Source organism: Apodemus sylvaticus, chromosome 9 (assembly GCF_947179515.1).
Source record: "Apodemus sylvaticus chromosome 9, mApoSyl1.1, whole genome shotgun sequence".
Lineage (NCBI taxonomy): Eukaryota > Metazoa > Chordata > Mammalia > Rodentia > Muridae > Apodemus > Apodemus sylvaticus.
Window position 1 is genome coordinate 46,561,273 of NC_067480.1, and position 27,134 is coordinate 46,588,406.

Sequence of the window (27,134 nt, forward strand, 5' to 3'; positions counted from 1 at the left end):
AGTCACAGTTGCTTCTGCAATCATGAATTGCAACATTTCATAGAACTTTCCCCACCGTCCCTCTGTCTCTTACAGTCCTCTCTTCTGTGATGTTCCCTAGTCAAGCTGCTGATAATTGGTGACTGCTGAGTACTCAGTGCAGTAGCCAGCTTGGTAGAGTTGTTATTCAGCCATAATTCTTGAAATGGATAAGTGTCGTAATGTCAAATGTTTCCAGAGTCTGGGTCAGGAAGAAATGAAAAGGTACATGAAGATACACATGGATGGAACAAGAGCGATTCCTAAAGAGCAAGGATGGGAATCTCATACTTTTAACAAAACTATGGTGGTAATTTAGAGTACATGGTTTCTTCAGGGGACACAGTCAGAAGACAATCGTTTTTAATGTTCCGACTTGGGGATATACCAGCATTCCAGGTCATAATCTGGGCAGTGAAGTCAAGTTGGCTCGCTTTCTTCCATATCTACATTTCTCTTTATTTTGAAAGATAGAAGATGAGAAACAGGAGTAGGTAGGTATCAAATGTGGAGGTAGAGGGACTGAGGGTGTCTATGCATTAGTGACTTTAGGCCAGGGATAGAGTGGAAGTGTGAAGAACAAGAGATAAAGGAAGGCACAGTCCAGGCTTTGGAAAACAATCCTGAATGAGCTTTCCCATTCCAAATGGAGAGAAATGAAATTAGAGCACATTAAATGATCTCAGATTTATTTTATTATATGTGCATATTCAAACACAGAAATCATTAGCTTTCATAAATATCTTTCATAAACATCTCAGTATTTATTCAGATGCATTTTTCCATGCTCTTTGGTCATTCAGTGTTCATAACAGACTTTATAGTCATCTGAAGGAAGTTGGCTGTGTAGTCAATCCTCTGTTTTTACCTACAAAATGGCTAATAAAGGACTTTGATCCCATGGTCACAGTGACTAATAAAAATATCATGGAGGTACGTAGATTTATGATCCTAAATGATCCTTAAATAATATAAGTAAATTTATCATAAACTTTCCCAAATATATTCTGCCCTCTACTTGTTTTTATTCTCCTGAGTGTCAAATCAAAGTTTGCTTCTGAAATGCTGCAGTTGATACCCACGAAAGTAAATGAGGAAGTGGGACAGTTTACTCACTGCTGAGACGCAAGGCCATGGATTGGTAGTGTGAGGTCACAGAGCGAAAGTGGGACTCTATGTGACAGCAGCAAATTCTGGAGAGTTCTCTGGTAAAGTATCCTGTGTAACTCAAGGAAGGTATTTAGTTCATGTTTTGGACTATAATTCTATTCATTTATGGCCCTTTCTTCCCTATGGATCTCTGTATGCACTCGATTATTTCCTCGGAAACTCTAGGAATGGGCAGCAAAGTGGAGAAAGTTCTTCACTGACTAAAAGAACAGATGCTAAAAGAGAGATGCCATCCTGTCTTAAGTTACTCTTGGAGGCTAGAAGCAGAAAGCCAATGGATGCCTCCAGCACTGACTTGTGCCCAGTTGTGCCCATTGACACTAGTTCTCAGGTGGCTTGTCCCAAGGCTCTCAGTAACTCACTTCCCTTATCACAAGAATCAAATAATCTAATAGAATTAGAGAAAACACTGAATGCTGCAAATGAAAGCAAAATGTTGTTCTAGAAAATTCTGCATCCAGGTTTTAAACTGATTGAATAGTACTCATGGGTACCCACTCTTGTGGATGGTGTATTTTCATTCCAAGGTCTCTCCATAAAGTTACTTTCCAAAGGAGCAATTTTAGTTGGATGTAATTTTTTAATACCTGGAAAGGGGTGCCTGTTTTATCCTTCCTCTGAATGAGATAAATATTATTAAACATCACAGATTAAGATATGATCTAACTTTACTAATATTATATTGATCAAAAGTGATAATTCTTAGTCACATTTTGAATATTGCAAAATATTGTCAATGAACTTGAACTTTTAGCTTAATTGTTTTCTTTAACTTATTCCTTCAAACTCCAGGTAACAGTATTCCTGAGAATACATCTTGTGACAGTCTTATGCACATAATATACTGTAGTCACCACACATAAACATTCAACACATTACATTCAACACATTTAAGGACACATTAAATGGAATAGATGAGAAATCTCAAAAGTCCCAAGACGAGAGCATGCCCACTCTGTAAGTCCCCATTTCTCAGAGTGCTCATGTCTTTTTCCCCCCAAGATAAAACATTACTTAGCTTATTGAAAAAATTAATAATAGACTTCCATATATGACAGCGAAGGTCAGGTTAAAAGGCAAACAGACTAGTAATATCATTTCTCCAGCAGCTCAACACATTTAAAATATATAATGGTATTATTTAAGGTTATTATTGAGTATTTAACAATTCTTTGACCTCTATACTTCTTAAATATCTGACACAATCATAGAGATTTTGAGTCACGAATCCACAAGAGAGAAAAAAAAAAAGCACATACGTATAAACACACATAACTCAGACATTTGAAATCACCAACCGTAAGGCCTCTAATGCTAACTAAGCAGCATAGCCTTTAACAGGCAAAATATATCAGTTTAGAACCAGAAAACCACTTACATGTCTACTTCTGCACTCAGAAATGAATTGAGCACTAAGTATAAATGATGTGAAGGTGTTATAACACAGAAAAGGTTCATTTGTCTCCTGGATTTCCCACACTTGTCCTCAGCCAAACGGCCAAGAAGGTGGTACTGCTCTGATTTTCTGACCTGGGGATTTTAAATTTTATCATTATTAACTTCCAGATTAACTTTCATTCTCATGGTGAATGGGATCATAGCCCCAAAATATATTTGATTTTATAAGTCACTGTGCTTATTAATAAATAATTCTAACATAAAAATCATTTTCTTTATGATTTGCATGGGTTTATAGGTATTTTCTTTATAGTATACACTTCATAGCCAACATAGTCAACATTTAAGCATATAGAATATATTTTAAACTCATCTCAACATAATCAAGATCTCTAACTTCTACTTGAAGACTAACATACACAACACACACACACACACACACACACACACACACACACACACACACCCCAAAGTAGGTATGTTATGAGATTTTTCAATGTTTAGTAGTTACATTTCTTTAATGCTGACTGCTAAACTTTTGAAAACCGTTTATGAACTATATGATGCCCAGCCCTTCAGTATATTCACTAAATACTGGCCTGACAAGCCTTTCAAATTTTATATTTTTTGAAGTAACTGCACTTCAAGTTAAAGCCCTATTTGGAATATATACAAACTGTCTGAGTCTATAAAGAAATTGATGACTCCGACTTGCCCTCATAAACTGAGATCTCTTAAGGATCACAGAATATTTGACAACTGAGAAAAAGTTATTTTCTGATCTAGTTCTAATAACTTAACTTTAATGTATGAAAATATGCCCTCAGGGGCAGGCACAAGGACAGTAAGGGAAAGCAATCCTCTTTCCCAATAGGTCCTAATCTGAAGGTTGATGTCATCGTGGATAGAAGTAGGAATGCCTCTCTTTCAAGCAATGCTATTTACATTTAGCTTTTCATAGTTATATAGCTGTCTATGTTATTAATTCAGAATCATATCTGAGAGTCTAGAATATTCTGTCCAATATAATAGATATGAAATGGAATGATATGTGACATCAGAATTTTTATTTATAGGATATAGTGAAAGGACAGTTAAAAAATTAATTTTGAAAAGACCACAGCTCTAAAAATAGTATGTTCCTTTTTTTTTTTAAATAACCAGCTATATTATTGACCCAAACAAAAAATGGCTGCAGGGTTTATAGTTTAGTTTCTAATTATTTTTCTTGCTGGTTGTTTCTATGTAAATTTCTATGCATATAGCCACCTAATGTAAAATTTTGAAACTACAAAAATAAACATTGTCATGAGATGTATAATGTGAGTATCTTAAGAGACTGCATTTCCTTTTAGAACTTATCGTTAGTATTATGAGGTCAGTAATATTAAATATTCTCAAGTGTCTGCAATACTATAGATTCTTAGCTGCTCAAAGCAAGCTATACACAGTGTGCAGCGAGACGGCTCTTCCCATCATTCTTCCCAGTTATGGTCTTCACACAACTAAAGACTTTCAGCTACTGATTTTTAAGATGTTTCTGAAACATTAGGAATTTGGGCAGCAAAATTCACTCAGACTTAATGCCACCCACGGGCTATAAAGTGCTGTTTTAGAATTAATAATTTTCATCAGAAGCGTTCTATGGTCATCAGTCTTCTGTAGAGTGCAGAGCTCCTGAGATAGAGAACTAAACATGGGACTCATCTAGTGCTGAGTCTGTCTCCCCCAGTTCAGGAGGGGTGAAGGTGAACTGGCTGGACAGCAGGGGATTCTCCATGCCGTTTTCCTCACTGATATGAAGGACAGTGTCTCCATGCTGTAGGAGGCTGGATGTTTCAAGGCCAGTGAAGTCGTCGGGGTCGGACAGCTGAGTAGAGAGGGGGCTGTGTGCAGCAGCACCTTGTACTTCCGTGTCCTCCTTTTTTTCTCCTTCTTCAGCAAGAAGGGGCTCACTCTGCGATCAAAAGGATCATAGCATCATGGACAAGCAGGATGGATACCAGGAAAGCCCATACAAAGCTCTGCATGGCTCTAACTGGATAAGAAATCAAAGGTGAATTTCAGCCTATGTCATAGGCAGGATCTATAAGGATCCTTCCAGTTTTCAAAGCATCGGTGTTCTACCCTTTGACATAGTGTTTGTTTTTTGGGGGTGGGGGTGGAGGAAGGAACCATGCTTATAGACTATAAAAATGAACCAATTCAAATGATGTGCTACACTTCTTTTTAACTTTAAAAGCCTATGCAAACATGTATACGTATATTACCATTTAGGTTTTAAAAATATCACATCAGAATATGATAACCTGTGGGAAATTATTTATATAATCAAAAGAAAATAATATTAAAACAATGGGGGGAAGTTTTAAGTCAGTCTGATCTTTAGGACACAGAAGACTATGTAAAGGCTCCATTGATGCTAGTAACATCATTTGTTGTAATTGAAAAATATTTAAACTACATATCAAATTTATGTTATCAATGAATATTCCAGCTGATAGATAATTTCTTCTTATGTTTTGCACTGAGGCTCCTCTTGGTTTTCTTAATTATCGGTACATCGTTGAACAAACATTTTATTTAGATTTTCTTTTTCATCATGACAAAATAGTATCTGAGCAATAAGATGTTGCAGAAACAATCGTAATTATTTGGAAAAATGCACATGTCTAAATATTTCAGGGAACAGGACTTGCCTGCCTCTGCAGTGTCCTCACCTGCTTGGGAGACAGGCTATGAAGATCGGCTATGAGGATGGCAGGGGAAGACGTGAGCACCGGCTTCTCCAGCTTCTCCGTTCCTTCCGGCTTCCTAGCGCGGCCTGGGCTGCAGCTCTGTGGTTGGCCCGTGGCAGGAAGTATGTCTGTGGGGGCAGCTGTTGGCTCTGGCTGAGCCTCAATGAATGTCACAGATCGCTTCTGATCAACTGTAAGTAAGAGGCAAACCAAGAGGTAGGAGAGAATTGACTGCTTAATAATGGTATGAACTAGTGATTCATCGGAAAGACCTTGCTGGTTTGCAATAAGTAAGATCCAATAGGACCATTTTATGTATTTTGATTTCACCTTCTTATATAGAATAGGATTCTATATAAGAGAGAAGATCATTTCTATCTGAGTGTCCTAAAATATGATTTGCAAAGGTTAACTTATCACAATGACCCTCCTAGTGATGGTCCTACAACTAAAAAGCCCAATGAGTTATTCTCTGTGCCTTTGTGTTTAGTAAGATGCAGAATATTCTAGTTTCTGTATTGAGTAGAGAAGCGACCATCTTGTGTTTTATATTCAAGTTCAAAATATTAACAATTTACTTTGGTTGTTCCATTTACTTAGGTTCACTGGGAATGGGGAAAGGTTGGGAAAGATGAGAAAAAAAAGTAGTAAAGTTTCCCGTGATGCTTATCCTAAGACTTCTCTAGAGGTGAGCTTACTGCACCAGCTCAGTTCCCGCAGCATCAGAAGGAACCCAAGAGGCCTCGCTCACCAGATGGCTTTGTTTTAGGTTGAATGCTCCTGCGAGTGGTGGACAGCCGAGCTCCGTGCCGGTTTCTGGGTTCGGTTTGAGTCTTCTGTCTTGACAGAAGAGGGCGTCTTAGCTGAAGAAAATAGATAAAATAAAACTGGCAAGAAAGTCCAACTGTCTGGGAACAACAGACACAGTGGTCAGGTAACTGACTTGGCTGTCCTACCTGTTCCTTCCTGTAGCCTTGGAACATTAATGGACATGAAATGCCAAATTTGAGAATTTCAGTGGATAGGAAACCCCAAATAATGCTCAATGCCTGACTTTTGCATATCAGGAGCTATCTCAGAGAGCTATATTAAGAAACCTAAGCCTCTAGCAAAATGTTAGAGTCAAGATGCACCCACAGAGGCAGCAGCAGGGCTTCCCGCGGATCTTTACTTACAAAATAATTTATGAGCCAGGAATGGCTGGTGTACCTGGGATCGTAGTACTTGGGAAAGTGAGGCAGGAGGATTGCCTGTGATACCGGTTTAGACTACATAGTGAAACCCTATCTGGAAATTGAGAAATGAGGGATGAGAAGAGAGAGGTGTGAGGGGAAAAGGAAGAGGGGAGGAGAAGGGGAAGGAGAACCTGCTGAGAAATGGAGGAGGCTCATCTAAGGAAATGTGTTCTCTACTACCACTCCCAGGCTGCCTACTAACTTCATGTGACCCAGGCTGGCATTCAACTCCCAACCCTCCTCCCTCAGCCTCCTACGTGCTGGGAATGTGGGTACGGACCACAGCACCCAGATGGAAAAAAAAATGACCTTCTGTTTCAGTATTAAATTAAATCCCCAGTCTCAGAGTGAGGAAGGACCTGTCTTTGTCTCTCTGTAAAAGCAGATGTTCGGTGAACTGTGTAGCAGCAAGGGCGAGCTCTGCCAGTGAGTTGGGCTGGGAACGAAGCTTACCAAGTGGAGAACAAGAAGACACATTATAAGCCCAATGACCCTTACCAAAAAGTCAGCTTCGCAGGATAACAGCTGCGTATTGGAAATAGAATCCTCGTGTGCCCAGCGTGCCCAAGCGCTTACCATGCTTTAAGGATGCTCTACACTGCTTATTTCAGGCTAGAAGGCCAAGTGTAATCTTAGTAAACATTAGCAAGCATGTAGCTCTTCCACCACACAGGATGACTCTCTAAGCATTTCAGGGTCTTCTTACCTGCCTCAGGCCCCTCTTCCTCCCCAGTGGCTGCTGCAGGAGGACGTTCTGCTGGCCAGGTTCACTCTGTATACTTGCCACCCTGCCAAGCATCAACAGCATTAGTCTACCACGGAGACAGTGCAGAGGACCATACTTTGATGAGTGTTAGGCAAAACCACTTATATGGAACAGTCACTTCAAAGATATCATTATCTTTGAAGGATGGTTGGGAAAGAGTCCCTGGGGTAGGGTTTTTTTTTTAAAGGCTTGGAAAGGAGGACAAGGCCTTGTAGCCCCAAGTTCTCAAAATTGAGATTCTGTTTTCAATCACTGATGCCGTGTCTCTCATTCAGCAGGACGTTGGTTCGATAACACCCCTGGTTTGGGAGCCATCAAAAGGCTTAGCATGTCATATTCTAATCTCAATTTTTTTTTCCAAGGGGAATGGAAACGCTGGCAACAAATACACACAAACAACTCTGTCACACAGATGGCAACACCTGTTTCAAAACTTCCAATTTAAATGAAAATAAGATGAACAAATATTGAACACATCAGACACAGAATCCATTTGGGTGAAGGGACACATTCAACACATGTTTGCAGCCTGGAGTCTCTGTGACAGCTCGGCAAATCATAGTCACATGGGTAGAGAATTTAAATACATTTGAAATTTATTTTAGGTTTAAAAGGCTGGCAAAGTAAACTGTCAGGACAACTCAATTACCTGCACTCCAACAAAGTGTGCAGTTGATAAAAGTAGTCTGCTCCCCCCAAATTTACTGTGTATGTGTGTCTCTTTATAAGCAAAAATGACTTCTGGCAGGGTCTACTACTTTAGTGTTGGGCGAATTTGAACATACTGAGATGGGCCATGATCCTTTTTCATTCTCCATGCATGTATTATAGATATCTACAATGGAAGAGAGAATGAAAAGAGAGATAACATTGTGCCCAGATGAGGTTTTAATTCTGTGATTGATGTCAATGTGATTAATTGATTTATGGTCAAATAACATCTTTGCCTTTGCAAAAGGAGAGTCATCTACAGATATTGCTAGGGTAAAACATCCCACAGAGGAACCCAGTCAGCAACTGTCCAGAAAAAAAGAAAATGATTATATCTACACATTCCTATGTTTATCATGTGCTATATAAATACTTCTTTGCACTTTTAGCAAAAGAAATTAGCAGCAAGATGGGCATTCAGATGCTTCTCATAAGCTGACAACTGGCTAATCATCACAATTGGTGCAGTCAATCAAAGCTACCATTTATTTAAAGTCCAACTCATGTTTCCACTAGAAGGAAAAGCAATGATTATAAGATCTGCCAAACTTTCTATAAAATAGGGATATGATTACAGCATCTGACTGATGTATGCAACACAAAATTCTGCGAAAAATGTGGCGTTTAAAATTTCTTTGCTTTCCCAAAGATCAAGCTCAAAGGATTGATGTACATTATCTTTATGACTTTGTAGCACCTATGAAGGACATCTACGCTAAAGAAACAGTGCATCACATTCTGATAATCAGTTCAGACTATGTTGCTGGCATTTCTGAAATGACATCTCCTTCTTAATTATCCATTTTAACATGTGTCTGTTAAGTTGGAAAGCACATCTATGCACACAAGTAGAAACACATTTCTTCCAATACCAAGCAAAGCTACCGTTGAAATGGATTCTTCATTGACATCTAGATATTACCTCAGTTCCCTTGGCCATAAGGGGAGGTTGATACTTACCAACTACCTCCCATTAAGGTAGAGAAAAGAAGTTAGTTGATGGGAAATGGTTTGTATATGGAGAGTGACATACATAGCATGCTTTCTTGTTTTACATTTGTTGTGTTCGCAATGAGTTTATTGCTTCTAGGATACTAAAAGGGACTAGGTAATACATTTTGAAAATAGTTGTACAGAGAAAATGAGTAGGAGGCAGTCCTCTGGTCTCATCTTTATTTAGGAATCTGAGATTGTGAGGAAAAAATGGTGCACGAAAAGAAAAAAAAAAACCATATTACTTGGAGTGTTAAATGTCACAACATAACAGTAATTTCATGATGGTTATTCCATGAGGAAGATTATGAGCATCAACCTTTCTCTATGGACAGAGAGGCTTATAGCTGAGAAATCTATAAAGTTTCTCTAGAAATCAGCTGTTCTATGTAAATAATATAGGAATGTAGACAGCAAAGAAGAAATTACCGAACATGTTTCTGGAACATATCTCAGGCCATAAATTATACTTTCCTTAGAAATATGATGCTGACATTTGTATTTGCCATGCCAATGAAATAAGTCATATAAATAATAAACAGCTAAGAAACTACCTAGGAATGCAATGTGTGAAAATTTTCATTTCTTGGAGTTTATTCTGAACTGGTAATATATATATAAATTACCTTTAATTTAGATTCTGTTCTTAATATAATATAATATTTCAGTTATTTGTTGGAACCAGGAGAATGCCAAACTCCTTGTCTTAACCTTTCTGTCTTAAGTTCTGTTTTCTATTTTAAATTTTTGAGGTAGTCCCATCTAAAGTCTGCCAGAACTGGAATAATCAACATTAGTTTCCTCATTGGAGTGATACTCCATTTTATTGGATACTCTCAAAATTTTACAAGTAGTTCAGTAGACAATGGAATTCTTTTGAATAGCTGAAATATCTATTTCATATACAATAGTTACAAAAAATAACTGAGAAGTTGAGATGTGGTCACGGTTTGTCAGAGCAGTGGATCAAATGCTGAAAGCTTTATCCTATACTGAATACTGAATTCTTGAAAGTTTTAATTGTAAGAAAGGCAGCTGATCTTTATGGTCTTAACCAAACAGGGTGTAACAGGAAGTGTCAATTCTAATAAAAGTTTCTAAATTTATTTAGAAACAGGTGTGTGTGTGTGTGTGTGTGTGTGTGTGTGTGTGTGTGTAGCCCTGGCTATTTTGGAATTAGCTTTGTAGGCCAGTCTGTCCTGGAACTCAGAGATCCCTCTGCCTCTGGAGTGCTTGGATTAAAGGGAAGAGCTGCTGCTGCCACCACCACCATCTAGCCCAACCTTTCCAGATTTAAACTAACGTTGTGCAATGCATAACTAAGCAGTCTTTTGTTGTAGAGGGGCGTGGTCTTTGTCTTACTGCAACTGGCATCTAAAATATGTCATCTACCTACTTCGGCCTCTCAAGGGCTAGGGCTCTATGACACAGGTCCATGTTGGCCCGCTCTTCCTTCTCCCTATGTTTCTGAGTTGCTGAAAATATCACTTTGGCAAATGAAAGTAAGATCCAGATTTTAGAAAATAAAATTCAAACAGGGCACAGTAGAGCCATGATTTAAATAGTCTTCAAAAACTAGTTGTCATTTATAATACAAAGAAATAATTTATAATGTAGAGAAATTTAGGCAATATTAAGAAAATGATTCTGACAAAGATTACCTCGTTTTGCAGTTACAGCATGATGGTCTGGATTGAAGTGTCTTACATATGTGTGTGTTTCCTAACATGCCTGATAGTATTTCTTTAAATAAGAGTTATGTAAGCAAGGAGCCATTCAGTAATACAAGGATAATTAAATTATAAAAAGTAAACTATGCATTGCAGCATATCACATAAATAAAAGGTTAAGCAGAAGCAACAGATGATAACACTCCCAAGATATTAAGTTGGTGTGCTTCTTGCCTCTTTCTGTACTTTTGACTTCAGTTTTAACTTGGTTATAGAACTCTAGAAGTGGGACATCGGACACACGGCACAGCCATCTATCCTGAGTGATTGCCTTGTGGTGGGAACTCATCAAGTCAAGCTAAAGAAAGAACAGGCAGACAGCAGGGAAGCAAACAGAAGACCAAAGCTTATACCTTACTCCTTACTCATTGTTTAAAGTTTATGTAGCCTTCAGAGCAACCAAGAAAATATATTTTAAGTGCTACAGAATTTACAGACTAGAGGCTCAGATCAGATTGTAGGGAATAACTGGACTTTAGACATCTTGGGAGAAGTGACTTAGCAATGGAAAAGAGTACATCTATGTGTCACAGCATACAACTTGGCCCTGCCTTTTCAGCTACACTGTAGGCTGGTGGAATCTTCCTTGTACTTGAAGAGGACCTGGCAAGGTTTCATGCCTTTGTGGCTACATATGGGCATGAGGTGGGTATACCACATAGGTTGTTATCTCAGCTAGACTACAGTCTTGCTCAAGCTTGGACTGCATTCTTAATTTTTACCATGATTAACTTTTATGAGAATAAAATGGCATGATAATTTCTTTTTAAATTAAGAGCTCACTATCGATTACTTTTAAACATGTCTAAACACAATCTAGTTCTCAACTATAAACATCCAGCCCTAATGACTTCAATTTCTCTAGATCCCTATTATTCCAGAGGTAAAATATGCTCATAGATGTGTTTGAGGAACTTCAATGATGAGTTTTTATACCTCATAGAACAGGGTTCTCCAGAGAATTAAAATTTTCCATGGAATCTTGACTTAGGTTATTAATTCCCAATGGAAATTTTAAGAAACAGACCCAGACAGAAAACAATATTCTAATAGGCAATTTGGTGGCTGGGTCTTTAAAGGGAATATATTTGTGCAATTTAGTAAAAAAAAAAAAAAAAAAAAAAAAAAAAAAAAAAACTTAGAAGTTTCCAATTGGTGTGTAAATTTTTTTGGGTTCCCATCCACTTATCTGGTTATCTTGGTCTCTTCCTCACTCAGACTACTCAGTCCAACTTGACTCTTTTGTCTAAAACAAGTGGCCTGTCAGAAGCAAACTCCTATGAAAGTTAAGCCACAAAATAAGGGGGTGAGCTTAGCAGGGTGTATGCCTGCACTCCGGCTTTGCTTCTCTGTCAGCTTGGGTTAGATTTTCTTCAGGATAATTCTGAGTGTACCCCAGATCCTAAATACCAGAGTGTGTATTAAATGTAATTCACACGGTTACTGCCTCTCTATTGCTGGATTTTAATCATGTGCCTAACGAATTCTTGTGCAGGAAAAGTAAGAAAGCCTGCCAATGAAATATCTAAAAATGTGCCATTTCATAAAAATCCGCCTTTTAGTAAGGGCCCAGACTTCCTCGGCTCCAAAGAGAGCTTGCTGACACAATGCCTTGCAGCGTATAGCAGAGGTGGACGTGGTACTGACTGGTGGAACGCGGCCACCTTAATGGAATTGTTTCAGAATCCACAGCAATTTGTTCACATTTCTTACTGACTATGGCTGCAGTTGGTGACTAACACCAAGGACTGAAGGCAACAGCAAGAGCAGCAGCAGCAGACCAACAACAACTGGTGTAAGATGCTCATCAAAGTGCTGACATGATTAATTCCTCCAAAGATGAGCTCTCTAACTTTGGCTCTGAAATCATCCTCGAGCCTAGCACAGACATCCAGCTTCCTCCCTGTGCTCTGGATGCAGCCCAGACTGTAAGCTCAGTAGCTCCAGTCATCTGAATCCTGAGCTTGCTAGAGAATAAAAGCGAACTCTGCTCCTGTCTCCTCTTGCACAAACTGGATGGTGGCTTATGTTAGCAGAAGCAGAATCTGGACTAATTAGAATGCTCTCAGCACAAAGCTATGGAAACCGAAGCCTGACTAATGCTTTCTACCCTTAATGAGCCCCTCCCCTGATCTTGCCTTCTAGAATTAAGGTTTCCATGTGCAGTTTTAAGCACTGAAGAGTTACATCTTTAAAAGCATCAGTCGTTGTCCCTCCTAGACTTGTTGAAACCTCTGCAGACACTGTGAACAGTTAAGGAAAAGCTTCTCCAGGATTTTGCTTCTCAATCTTCTTTGTCCTACAACTCCTGCTAATTAAGGTTGGACTGTGCAGCACTTCCATATTTACCAATAAGAGACTAATCTGCTCATTCAAGGGCTCGCAAACACAAATGAATGTCATGAGTTATGGATCCAGTTTAAAAAAAAATAGACGTGATGATGGACTCAATTTCCCATTTTCGGTCTCAGAAGAAAATGTGAAATCCAAACAGGATGCAAAGAAAACAAAAGACCTTTCACAGGAACGGCCTCTCAACATTTCCTCATCTTTGTGATAAAGCAATAAACACAAGGATATTGTACTCACTCTAGAACGCAGCCCTGGGACTGCTTTCTCTTAACATGGGACAGAGACACTCTAGTGATGGACAAGAAGCATTGCCCCTAATGAGGATTAGTTGAGAGGTGTCAGTCAACAGCACAAGATTAGGAATGTTTGACGTGGTTTGAGTGTTAAAGGTGCAGTACCCCTTTCTGAAGGCTTACGCAAATAGTCTAGGAATAATGTTTCCATTGTGTTACTTCTCTTACTACTTATCAAGAAAAGTTTGCATTTGTTTTTTCATGGCAAGTTTTGGAGTCATTTTTGTACTAGAAGCAATATTCTTTATGTGTGCTTATGTGTGCTTGAACAGGCTAGAGACATGCCAAGTAGCATGTAGCAAAGAGAAGCAGCCACACCAACTGCAGTGACATTGCTATTCTCACAGCATCACTGCCTTCTTACCATCTGTGGTATTAGCTAGAAAATCTGACTTGGTTGAGTACAGGGGCTCCCTGAGAGGGAGTTGTTCTACAAAGTTCCCCCCTCCCCAAAAAAGCAATTTTCGATGAACATCAGTGCAGACAGGAATGATTAGGTGGGAGCAATTTAATGTTTGATATAACACACTTTGGGGGAGGTGCTAGGTATTGGACCCAGAGTCTAGCACGTGTTAAACATGTGCTTTACCACTGAACTATACTCCTAGCCCTTGGTATAGCAAAAATTTTAGGCATCCATTAGATACACCTCATAAAGAATTCTATTGTTGTTGTTGTTTTAATCGAGGTTTTTAGACTATTTGTGATCTCTGAACCTGTAAAGAAGGAGGGTTTGCTACACCTTTGACTTCCAGGCTCGTGAGTTCATGAACAACATAGGGCGAGGGATGGAAAGAGATACCGAGACGGGCAATAGAAGACAGAAGAGACAGAGAGACGGAGGTGACAGGGAACAGCTAGGTTCCCAGCACAGACACCAAAAGACAGGTAGCTTTGACACTGTACCTAGAGAGGCTGCCCTCGGCGGCCAGGCCCTGGGAGTCATCGAGGACATTAGGTTCACTGCAGGAGGGGTAGGGAGATGAAGCATTTAGGGAAAGAAAATGCAAAAAGAAAAAAATAAAAAGAGGAAAAAAAAAAGGAAAAGGGGGCATGCAATTTTCTGTTTCCAAGAACTGAAAATAAGTTTAACAGAACAAGGAAGGAAAAGGAGACAGTCAACCATTTCACCTTGTGCTGGGTTTGTCAAGACATAGGACTCAAGGCAATGGGGGAAGGAAAGACTTCGGATGGGTACGACTCTCAGAGGAGTGGTCTATTTATTGGTCAAGAGTTAAAATGAGCTCCGAATGGACGAATGAGCTCGGAAATGCATGGCAGAGTAGATCGGTAGAAGATGCCTCTAGGATTTCTTTGGTAGCCATTTGGCTAGGTGGTCATTATTTTTAACTTATCTTATGGACATAGTATTTCAATGACCAGGACCACATTTTCTTGTACTCCCTAATAGGACCACACAGAAACCACTTACCAGGAATGTCCATAACCAAAGTCTGGAAACTAATGCCATTAAGGGAAGCAAAGAAAGAGCCCAACTTCCCCTGCTAATTTTGCAATGAAAATGTCAGTAAACAAACTGAAGTTATCTTCAACAAGTTACAAGGAACTTTCATTTACCTCTCTAGTCTATATTCTCTAGTGATTGAATTGCAACTGTAACAGAAACCTGTCATTTTGGTGAGCAATAATAGTTTATCCCCACACTTGGATATAGCTGAATTGATATTTGTGAACGCAAGCCATGGTACATTTTGTCTTTCTTCTCAGGCCTAGCACTGATCTAAGCAACCACAATGCATTTAATATATGTGTATTAAGTTCCAGAGAGTTAAGCATCTACAAAACTAAGGGGACTATTCCCAAAGAACTCACTGTAAAACTAGTCTGTGTTCCTCAGGAAGAGGATCACTATTTCATAATGGACAAAGACAATGTTCCCTTCTCCAGTTTTCCAAAATGTAATTCAATAACAAAATGATTTGCTGTAGTATCTTTGCTTTTATGTTTGTTTGTTGTTTGTTTTAACTTCTGGTATATGTTTATACTAGATAAAATTTCTCCCTGAGAATAAATTGATCTATTACTATGTACACAGAAAGAATTAGTAGTTTGACTTAATTTGAATAGCTCAAAACCTCTCTGATTAAAATTCCTATTCTAGTTTTACTATCAAGATGAACATGTGGATAATTATCAACTAAGAATAAATTAATGTTAGCAATATTAACTGTTTATGTTACCTTTTTGGACACATTGTTTGGCCTTTTGGTTTTACATTTTATTTGTAAAATCAGTTCTGCATAAAGGGAAATCATCAAATGCTAGATTATGTGAACTATTCATTGACTGGTTTGGGTATGATATAGTTACTCCTGTATGTAAATAAGCTTAATCTGAATACAATCATATATTTCTATTAATATTATAGTCTGTGTGTGACTATAATAAACAACAGTGGTTGGGATATAGCTCAGTTGCCTAGCATGCTCAAAGCTATGTGTTGAACTACAACATTACAAAAACATAAAACAAATCCTCAAAGGCAGTCATCACCAATTATCCGAAATGAAAATATTAGTTGTTAAAAATAGATGAACTTTGATGTTTTCTATTATAATTTTATTTAAAACATGTAAAATTCAAATATGAGTGTTAAGTATAAATTTCAGTTTTGATCCATGTATTATTGTTTCCCCCAAATACAAATGGTTTAAATGACTAAGAGCCCCTGAAAGGATTTTTTAAAATTACATTCTTATATCGCAGAGAAAAGAAAATGCCGTAAGTGGTTTCATCATTGAATCTTAGCGTTACTGGTACAAAAGTTCCCCTCCACATCAGTTTAGCCTACTTTTGCTCCTAGCTGGGGACACAGAGCTATATTTAAGAGGTCTGCCCATGGTCCGCACAGGGTCAGAGGTGTATTTTCTGCTTGGGGAAGCATTCCTACGTGAAGGTGAACATGAAGGATACTGCAGAAGGCTAAGTTCCCAGGGTATCTAGTAAGTTCCCTATTCTCACCAAATACTCATTATCTTGCCTGATGATAAACCTGACATATTGATCAGAATCAAAGGACCATTATTTCCACTCATGAATATCTCAGTGAAAGCCAATACTTGGACCTGAAGGTGCGGTCTTATTTCAAAGCATGGCATAGAAATCTACAATATTACCCATAGGAACCTACTTGGAAATGCTTTGTTGTACAGTTTCTCTAGAAACATAACCCTTGCTTCCTTCTCCTTACGTCTTTATAGGATAAAGTGAGTGTATTTGCCCCAAAGTGCAGACTATAAGAAAGTCATAGCCCTTTACCTTTGGCTGGGTAGCATGCCCACCTCACCCTGAGGTGCAGACATGCTGGAGACGTGGCTGGAGAAGCGCCTCCTTCCAATGGTGCTCAGGAGACAAGCTTCCTGTTCACTTACCACACTGGGCATGCTTACAGAGTCATCTGAAAGTGGGGAAGAGATCAAAAGTTACAAAACCATGGCACCGATCAGATAACTCTATTCAAAACTGTACTTTATTTCCTTCCCTGTATTGGATACAACCTCAGGGTTGTCTCTAAGGCTAAACAATCATAGCCATCTTTGTACATATAAAAACTAACACCCCAGGTGAAGCAATAATAATTCTTCATGTCTACACATTTCCTACCCTCTCATACTAGGATAACCTTCACAAAACATATGTAAACTTCTTACTTTTATCAAAGTAAACCAATGTGTACTTCAAATTAAAGATTTCAGAAAAGCTGGATGGTACATCATATGCATTTAAAGACTATTGTAGGAATTAGTTCAATTGGGAGTTTATTTTTGAATGGGTCAATTATATTTCTTTGACATACAATGATTTCTAGGTTGTTGTGGGAAGGAATATTTCAGATATTTTAGGAACAATGTTTGAAAACTGTAACATCCTGAAATAAGTACTTGTTTTAATCTAAAATTTAAAGAGGGCATTTCACTATAGGAGCAGAAATTAATATGCCCAAATCCATATGAGAGTTAGCTTTGGTATTTATGTCAAGCTGACCTCATGCTAAATGCTCTAGCATGGTTTGTTACTAAACCACATAAACTTCAATAAACAAATTTTGTGGCATTTGCAATGTATGTTACCATCTAAGATCATCGAATATCATTTACAATACTTTATATTTCTAATATACTTTTCAAATAAAATTGTAAATATTAAAATTGCTATAAATTTTAATATTTTATACAATGACTTGAGCTGAGTCTTGACATACTCCCTCTGTAGTATGTTTACAAAGAAATGTAAAAAAAATATTGAAAACATGATAGAATGCATTGAACTATTTCTACAAATGCCTGTTCTAGATTCTTCCTGTCGTTTGAACTTGTATCTTTTAGCATCTCCTTATCATTTGTTCGCTCACTGAGCATGTGTTTTCCTATATTACTCCTTTTAAGTGCTCTTTGTAAAGGCTGCCTTCTCTTCAGGATTCTTTCTAATATCATAAAGGATAGCGAACATCTTCCTCATGATTTCTTGTCCTATACCAGATAGGTCTTAATTCATGTGTCTATAGTTGGAAAACCAGTTTCAATTAAAACAGTTAATCTTGGTTTCATACATTCTCCATATAAGCTAATGTTCACCCACATCACAACTTTAATGCACCCTTTATTGGTAATCTTAATTTCACGGAGATGACTATGTCATTTAAAAGAGGTATTAGCAGAAGTCTACATGCCTTCTGACACCACCACCATATGAGTATTGAGTCCCACCCAAGGATATCTCTGCTTAAATCTTCTCTACTTTTCTTCCATAACTCCTTCCTATTGTCTAGGCCAACTTCTTATTCACAAAGTTACCTGAACATAGAGATAGTCTTAGGAATCACAGGTGTTATCATTTCCCATCATTAAAAAAGAACTTGGTAGATACTCTTTCATGCGTTAAAGAAAAGTAGACTTTGCTTTAAGTTTCATAAAGGAATCAGAACTTACTATTTAAACTGCTCATTTTTGTTATTAAAATATAGTCAGTGGTAGAGTACTTGCCAGTGTCTTGTAAGGATGAAATCCCGAGTTCAGTCCCCAGCACCACCAGTCCCAACAACTATTAAATAAGACAAGATGGACTCTTTTAAATTAGAATGGCAGGGACCCAGTGTGCTGAGTCAGCAGGCATGATCACGTCTGCAATCTCAGCACTAAGTGATGGAGACAGAAGGATCAGATATTCAAGGTTATCGGCAATATAGGGGATGGAAGGCCAGCTTGGGTCTCATGATACTTTTGTTTCAAATAAAAATAAAGAAAAAGATTTAAAAAGTAAGCTTCTCATCTTAGTCTCTTATGCTGCACAACTCTGGTTGTAGGCCCATGAGCAGTCACCAGGTGTCTATTTATAAGGTGTTTATAATATGATGACTACCTCATATAATTTACCCTCAAACTAAATCTGCAAATATTAGTAAAAAGTATTTTGTTTATCACAACAGCATGCATTTCCTTCTCCATCTTGTATGGAGACATTAAAATACTCTTATTCATCTTTGTTAATTAAAATTCTAAGCTCAACTTCCATTTTCCCTGCTTTAGTACAGAGAGGGGCCTTTTGTGGGTTCTGCTTGGTATAGAGGAGCTCTTGGATAGTATTCTCAACCTTAAAGGTACAACTGTTCAATAAATATTGTATAAGAGCATCTAAAAGCAAAAGTGGAAAATAACCAGTGCAGTTTAAGAAGCCCCGTATATGATGGAGAGAATTAATGGAAACTCACCAGTCTTCTGCTTTTAAATCCTGCCTTGCTTAAGCATTCATTGCAGCCTTTATAGATTTGCTGTCTTTTTGCAACAGTAAATCTTTAGCACATGCATTAGAAATTCGTGGGATAAATGCATTACAGGAAAGCTTCTAAACTCAAATTTAAGTTGTTTCCCTTCAGTCATCCTTTGAATTTCATCCTGGCTGCTATAGGCAGCGGGTGTTTTCTGAATACCACGTGCATATGGTCACCACTTTTCTTTCACAAACAGGACCTTGTGAGAGCTGGCCATTCTTCTAGCCAGGACACCCAAGAGAGTTTAAATGAAATTTCTAAGGAAAGGTCAGATACATACTTTCCCCCTGAATGTCCACGGATGTCAACTTCATTTTGAAACCTCTTTAAATAGGGATGACCATGGTTGGGGGAGGGCGGTCCTGGAAATGGCTGGAAGGGCAGACATCTTTCCTAGGCCCTTGCTAGCACGGCCAGGCAGGCCGTGTTTCTTGCCTGGGTTCTGTGCTTGACCTACTTTCTTCATCCTCCTCGTCGGTCCGGCTGAGGGTGTCTTGGGAAGCCTGCTGGGATGGCTCGCTGTCCTGCTCCCAGACAGTGCCTGTGCCTGTGTTGGAGCGAGACATGGTGGCCAGGCTTAGGCGGTAGGCAGAGGCAGATGCGCCTACAGTGCTGATGGATGTCTTTCCTTGGTAGGCTGGGGGTTGAGAGAACAAAGGAAAGGTGGGTTAAGGTGGTGATAAACAAATGCTTGCTTTGAAGTTGTCTTTGATGATTTATTTTTCCTTTATAACTAGAGAATCCCATACTAAGAAGTATTAAGATAAAGTTGCACAGGAAATTGAAGCAGGAAACCAAAAAAAAAAAAAAATCAGTATTGGCCACTGGTGTACTCCATGGGAATAGCTTTCTTATGAAGGCCTAAAATCCTTACCAAAGAAAAGGGAAGGCTTCTGCAGTTTCTTTTCTTTGTGTGTTTATTTTCCGTTTGCTTAAGCTAATGGGATACCAGCCAATTTTGAGTTGAATTGCTGATTTCAAAACCTTGGTTTTACTGTGGCGTGGGCATTGCCCACACCAGTATATTGGAATAATAAGGAAATTGGTATATTGTTAGGAACGAAACATCAAAACTAGGGCATATAGCCAAGCCGTTCTCTGTCTCCTTTTCTGCAGACAACAGCATTAGAGACTCCCCAGTTTTGTGGCCAGCGACCTTGCCAGAGTCTGTGGAGCATCTGAATGGTAGTGTGTGAATATCACCAATATTGCACTTTTTAATCTTTGTGTTTTGAACATTTTACGAACAACAGTCATCACTTTGGAAAGAAAAAGAAACACCCTCATACTCTTACATATGGGCGATGACTGCCCTCTAATGGTAACCAGTGATTTAATTTCCTCATTGGTCATGGAAGGAACTGCAGAGTAAGCAATAGAGATTCAAGGGGGAGGGGAGGTAAAAGGTGGGGGGCTTTCAAATAGTTTGAAAAACCTTCCCCTTGTGACCTCCACTTAGCTCCTCCCCGTTCTAGTCTGTTAAGAGAGTTTAGGATCCAGAACATTCATCTAGTGAGAAGTCACCCACCAGCTTCACTTTCTCTGTATATAAACTACTTAACCCTCTGAATGTCAAATTCCTCCTTTTTAAATTGGGCTTTGAATGACACATATTGCAGACATCTGTGTGGCTTAAAGGAAATAATACCTGTGAAATTATAACAGATGCTTGATAAAATGAATTCCTCTGTCAAAAAGGGAACGAAAGAATGCAGACATCTTCCTTTTATTAAATATTTAAACCTAACCAATTAAAATATATATTTAAAAACATTCGGGAAAAGAATGTAGCTAAATTCCTAAGACAGCCGTTTGATATTTGTTTTCTTGTTAGACTTGACCAACATGACCAAATCTCTGGGTATACTAACATAGTTCAGATACATGCGGCTCCCCCAAAGGGCAGTGAGCTAGGCAGAGGTTTCTTTGTAGGTTATGAGTCCTATCTGCCAGGTTCAAAGGACACCATGCATACTTACCTGATCCACTGTGGACTGCCTCTTTCAGAATTTTCAGTTCACTATTGAACTCTGCAATGAGAGAGCTCTTGCATAAAGGGCGGGGGATGAAGCGCCGCTCCAGCTGGTCGGCGATGTGTTGTCGGGCAGAAAGCTCTTCGTGATTTTCTGCCGGTTGGGCCAGTAGCTAAAACATAAGTATTGCATGCTCAGGACCCTGCTTCCCCATGTATGATGCCTACTGACTTCTTAGATACAGGAAGAACAGAAAGCAATGCATGGGAAGGGGCATTACCACACACAATGCCGTTGTTTAGAGACTCTGGCCTAAGAAATCGGGGCATGAGAAGAATAAAAGGGTAGATAAATAATGAACAGAAAAAGAAGCTTTAACTTTCCCATTTCCCCCATGTTTCTTTAATAGTAGATTTCAAACAATGCTACTGACATAGGAACACATTTTCCAGAACATTCCATGGGGCAAGTTTTTCTTTTTGTTTGAAAGGGACAGGGTGATGAATGAGATGGAAATAACGTTTGGCAGACATTAGTAGGTGAGAAGGTGCTTTGGATGTGAAATACTCTCTGGAGGTTTGCTTTGGGCTGTTTCCTCACCAAACACGGGTGACTGTATTAACAGTCCCTGCTACCTGACCTCAGCAGCATGTCCTGGGTATTCCACGCATCCACCCACGTGCCCACGAAACTACGCACCCACCCAGCCAGCCAGCCAGCCAGCCAGCACTCCTGCCTTAATGGAAAACTGCATGTTCTTGTCGGAGCAGAGCTCCACACCTTGCATTGGATGAAAGGCCGCAAGAGAACGAAGATGGGTATCCGGGTGCGCACGATGAAGTCGAGGAAGTCCCACAGGGCCAGGCCTCCCACCTTCCGCAGAGCCATCTCCTTCACCTGAAGGCTCAGCCAGTACCACTGGCTTCCCAGCTGCCTCTCGAAGCAGACGAGAATAACCTTGAGAGCTTCATAGCAGGGGGAGAGAAGAGGAGCCTGAGGGCCTGTGCCTTAGAGGAGCCCTGCTCTGTGGCTCACAGGCTTCATCACAGCAGCTTAATGAAATTGTCAGTCAGTGTATTGCTTACAACCCCAGCTAAAACACAATTGGATTAAAAAAAAAAGGACACCCACTTAACCCAGGAAGAAAAATAATAATACCTTCATTAAAAAGGTGGGAAGTAGAATGGAATGAGAAATTTTTCTTCAAGAGTTTTATTCATGGTCTTACATAAAAAGCTCCGCTCCCCCATCATCTTCTGTGGTCCCTAACATCACATGTGTTTCTCTCCCTGGCCTGAATTTTGTTTGAGCCTGACTTCTTATGCCTTTGTTTATGCCGGACTTCTGGCATCTGAGCACCCTTCTGGGCAGGCCCTATGTATACTTACTTTGTTTTCTTTTCTTTTCTTTTCTTTTCTTTTCTTTTCTTTTCTTTTCTTTTCTTTTCTTTTCTTTCTTTCTTTCTTTCTTTCTTTCTTTCTTTCTTTCTCTCTTTCTTTCTCTTTCTGTCTGCCTGTCTTCCTTTCTTTCTTTTCTTTCCTTCTTTCCCATCCTTTCCTTCCTTCCTTCCTTCCTTCCTTCCTTTCTTTCTTTCTTTCTTTCTTTCTTTCTTTCTTTCTTTCTTTCTTTCTTTCTTTCTTTCTTTCTTTTCTTTCATTCTTTCTTCCTTTCCTTCTTCCCTTCTCTTTCCTTCCTTCCTTTCTTCCTTCCTTCCTTCCTTCATTCTTTCTTTCTTCCTTTCTTTTCTTTCATTCTTTCTTCCTTTCCTTCTTCCCTTCTCCTTCCTTCCTTCCTTCCTTCCTTCCTTCCTTTCCTTTCCTTTCCTTTCCTTCCTTCCTTTCCTTCCTTCCTTCCTTCCTTCCTTCCTTCCTTCCTTCCTTCCTTCCTTCGTTCTTTCTTGCCACAGTAAATGATCTCTTCTTATAACTCAAACACGTCACTTTCCCACACTCCAAACTCCAAGGACCTGTTTGACTAGAAGCCTGCGCTTGTCTCATACTCGTCCACTAACATTTGCTGTGGTGGACTGAATAACTACCAGGGAGACGGTCCTCTTTTGGGGTTTCCTATTGTCAGTGCTCCTTATGCTTGGAGCCAGCCCAAGCGTGGTCTTTTCCCCCTGGTCTACTTCTTTCAGGGGCAGTGAGTAGCTCTCTATTACTCCAGGGAAGGTAATGCTTAAAGGCAGGAATGGGGTAATGGATAAGTAGGGATGGAAGTGGGGAGAAGAATCGGAAACTTGTAGGAAAAAAGAACTGTCCTCACATAATCAAAAGTCAAGACAGAAATTCAAATACATTGTCAGGGAAGAAAAAGAAAGCTGGCTGAGGAAATACCATCCCAAAAGGTCACCATGTCTGCCTCTCAGGATGTTAACTGTCAACTTCAAGGACTTTATTAGCATAGCTGCCAGACCAATGTGAACCACAGTATATACTATCTAATAGCACTTGCTAAATTTCAGAATGATTCTGAACCAGCCATCTTCTGAAACCAGGCAAGACTTCCAGTGGAGGGATTGGGACACAAACCCAGTCACAAAACATTTGACCTATAATTTGCCCTGCCAACAAGATTTGCTGGGGTAAAAGGTGGCACAGAAATTGTGGTAATGGCCGAGCAAGCACTGGCCCAGCTTGAGATCCATGCTATGAGCGGGAGCCTACTCCTGGCACTACCTGCATGGTTAGAAGCCAGAGGCTGGATATCCCAGAAATCTAGGATAGAGCTAAGCATGACTGGCAAAACAAAACAAAAGCCAATGTAATGATTCCTAATGATATTCTGTTATACTCATAGATTGATGTCTAGCCTAATTGTCATCAGAGAGGCTTCATCCAGCAACTGATGGAAACAGATGCAGAGACCCACAGCCAAACATTAGGCAGAGCTCAGGGAATCCTGCTGAAGAGGGGGAGGACGGATTTTAGAAGCCAGAGGAGTCAAAGACACCACAAGAAAACCCATGGAATCAACCAACCTGATCCCACAGGGGCTCACAGAGACTGAATCTCAAGCCAGGGAGCTGCATGGGGCTGATGTAGACCCTTGGCACACATGTCACAGTGAGCAGCTTGGTCTTCATGTGGGACTCCCAACAGTGGGAGCAGAAGCTGATTTTGACTCTGTTGCCTCCCTTTGGGACCCTTTCCCGCTACTGGATTGCTTTGTCTAGCCTTAATAGAAGAGGAGGTCCCTAGTCTTCCTGCAACTTGATATGCCATGGCCAGTTGATATCCACTGAGCCTGGTCCTTTTCTGAAGAGAAACAGAGGAGGAGTGGATAGGGGGAGAGGAAGATAGGAGGTGTGGGAGAGGGACTGAAAGGAGAGGAGGGAGGGGGAAACCGTGGTCTGCATTTGGGATGTAAAAAAAAAAATTCAAAACATAATTAAAAAAGAAAAATACTCTTTGCCTTTGACATATATTTGCTGAAGGAAACCAGCCATGCAAGAGTGTTTCCTGCTCAAGTGGCTTCATTACATACCTTCTGCCCCAAGATGCATCCACAGGGAGAGAAAAAGAGGAGGCAGAGGGCAAAGACCTACCTAAATATGCGGCCTGGCTGGTGGATTCAGCCAGCCCTTCCTTGCGCACGTCTTTCCCTGTGTCCCCGGGGGTAGAGCAGTGTGCTGGGGAGCTCTCCAGCATGAAGTTCTTGCTCCTGGATGTGCTGATGATTCGAGGGGGCAGGAGCACGTTAATGACCGTCTGCAGCAGTAACTGTACCTCGGGCTGCTCCAGCCACGGGCTATCTGAAGTGCAGTTTGAGAGAGGAAGGGGGAAAAGTAACAATCACGAGGCAGACCTTCCCTGTTATACACTGACCAGTGCAACTTCTTCCAGTGCGAAACCAGAACTCCTAGGAGGGTGGGGATTTCCTACCTCAGTACTGTAAGCTTTCTTCCAAGCACAGCACAGCATTACTGACACCATAGCTGGCGTCCGAGCACTTGTATTGCTAGCCAGATCCCCTGCTTACCAGTTCATTCTCTTTTCTATTGGCAAATACTTAGAGTGTACTGTGCTTACATTTGAGATAGGTTTTTCCTAAAAGAAAGGCTCCCTTAAGAAGGAAAAGTAAAGAGAACATATTGACGGCTGGCAGCTGCAGGATCTCTGTATTAAAGTCTAGGCACCCATCAATTCTCAGTGCACTGTAGTTGAACTAATTAACATTTTCTTAACATAAGTGAAACAATGTCCTTCTGCTCTCTACTGTATTAAAATCACTTTAAATTGGATATATATATATATATATATATATATATATATATATATAGTTTTATTTTGTTTTGTTTTCCCTAAGAGAAATTCTTGTCCCAGGTCAGCTAAACCAAATAAAACTATTTCCAAATCAAGGCCCACTTAAACCATTTAGATCCAATTCAGCTGATGACTTTCCTGGGGGGCTAAAGGAAGAATAGAAACAACACCCTGGTAGTTAGAAAACACAACAACAACAATAGGTTTCCTTTAGTTAAGTTAATCAGACCTTTGCTTCCAGATCCTACTGTGAGCACAAATGGGATGAGCAGATTTAAAAGCATCCCTTCCCTTCGCTCTTGATTGGTGAATGGGGAGATCACATGGCTTAAAGGAAAATCTTCTTTTAAAGCCTGTGCAGCAATAATAGAAAAAAAAGAAAAAAGATTAATTGACCACTGTGCCCATTGTGTGCAATTGTTTCTACAGAGTGTTGGCAAAGGTGCCTCCCCGCTGGCTGCACCTGGAAACTCTTGAGTTCACATGTCGTCTTTGTGCCATATGGAGTCTGCCCCACACTGATGATTTACCATTGGTTTCACATAACAGAACTACATTCCTAAAAAGACAGGACCAGCTTAAACAATAAGTGACGAATTTTGATACTAACTCACCTCATTTCCCCCGACTAATTTTTCTCTATGTATTTACCAAGGAAAATGGAGAAAGCGACAACTTGGCATTTTCTCCACTTGGGGGTTATTTAAAAATTCCTTAACCCCTGCTTAGGCCTTCTTCAAGCCAGGAAGCATAAAAGGAAGAAATAAGTGATCTTCGGAAACAGGTTATTAGGGTAAAAGGTAGGATGTCATCTTTTCCCTTCTGCGCAGTAGCCATCATTCTTCACATTCTTTGAATATCTACCCGTTTTCTGGATGGTAAGAAGCCATGATTTCCAGATCATTATAATGATAATGATAATTATCATTATAAATTACCCATTTATAGCCAGTGAATTCTTTCCATTGGTCACAGAGCTTTGAAACTGGGTGACAGAGAGAAACAGGGGAGTTGGGAATTTGTACCTTTGTTGTTAAAGTGGGAGAGTGGTGTGTGTGTACTCATGCTTAAAATAATATTCAACCCACAATCATTAAAGAAAAATAAAGATATTCAAAGTCTGGTAGTAACGTGTGAAAGAATTTCGTACTGCAATTCTTTCTGAAAATAATCTTAAACCAGACTTTGAATACTATTGCCTCTTTTGATTAACAATTGTGAGCTGATAACTCATACACCATTAGTTTGCACACAGCTTCCATGACCACAGTGGTTCCTGTGGTTGTACCAGGACTAGATGACTCTGCTATTTTTGAGATCTCAAGAAGAATTACAGAAGCACAACTTAGGGCCCTGCTCAGGGCCGAAGCTCCAAACCTATCAATGTTTGGAAGGTGTTCCCACTTCGGTGTCACAGATTTTGCCCAGCCTTTTGCAGAAAGAGAGAGAGAGAGACCACCACGATGATGTGGTGCCTCCACCGGCAACTCAATGAGCGTGACAAACAGGTAAGGCAGTCACACCTGTATCTGCAATGCTACAAGCCGGACAACAGCTGTGCTGAAGGGCAGAGGCGGTGAGAGATAAGGGCTGAGATGAAGAAGGGGTAATCCATCAGCAACACTGGAAGGTCCTACCACTCCCATCACCTGAAATACAAACAGAGCACATGACCAGCCAGGACCATTGCAATTTCATGCAACT

General features: G+C 39.8%; 1 protein-coding gene across 5 annotated transcripts in view; it reads right to left on the minus strand.

The window, feature by feature from the left end:
* Window positions 1–3,826: 3,826 nt before the first annotated feature.
* Unc80 (unc-80 homolog, NALCN channel complex subunit) overlaps window positions 3,827–27,134 on the minus strand; it is a 181,223-nt gene continuing 157,915 nt past the window's right edge. For 4 of the 5 annotated variants that reach the window (XM_052193538.1, XM_052193537.1, XM_052193539.1 and 1 more), the window contains 12 exons: window positions 26,954–27,079; window positions 25,660–25,783; window positions 24,713–24,919; window positions 21,946–22,130; window positions 21,172–21,337; window positions 19,650–19,829; window positions 16,684–16,822; window positions 14,311–14,367; window positions 7,266–7,347; window positions 6,076–6,187; window positions 5,307–5,515; window positions 3,827–4,543 (listed from right to left, as the gene is read on the minus strand). In XM_052193538.1, the coding sequence (XP_052049498.1) occupies window positions 4,277–4,543; window positions 5,307–5,515; window positions 6,076–6,187; window positions 7,266–7,347; window positions 14,311–14,367; window positions 16,684–16,822; window positions 19,650–19,829; window positions 21,172–21,337; window positions 21,946–22,130; window positions 24,713–24,919; window positions 25,660–25,783; window positions 26,954–27,079 (1,854 nt within the window). In that variant the 3' untranslated portion in view covers window positions 3,827–4,276. The remainder of the gene's footprint in view (window positions 4,544–5,306; window positions 5,516–6,075; window positions 6,188–7,265; window positions 7,348–14,310; window positions 14,368–16,683; window positions 16,823–19,649; window positions 19,830–21,171; window positions 21,338–21,945; window positions 22,131–24,712; window positions 24,920–25,659; window positions 25,784–26,953; window positions 27,080–27,134) is intronic. The other variant, XM_052193540.1, reaches the window with a different exon arrangement.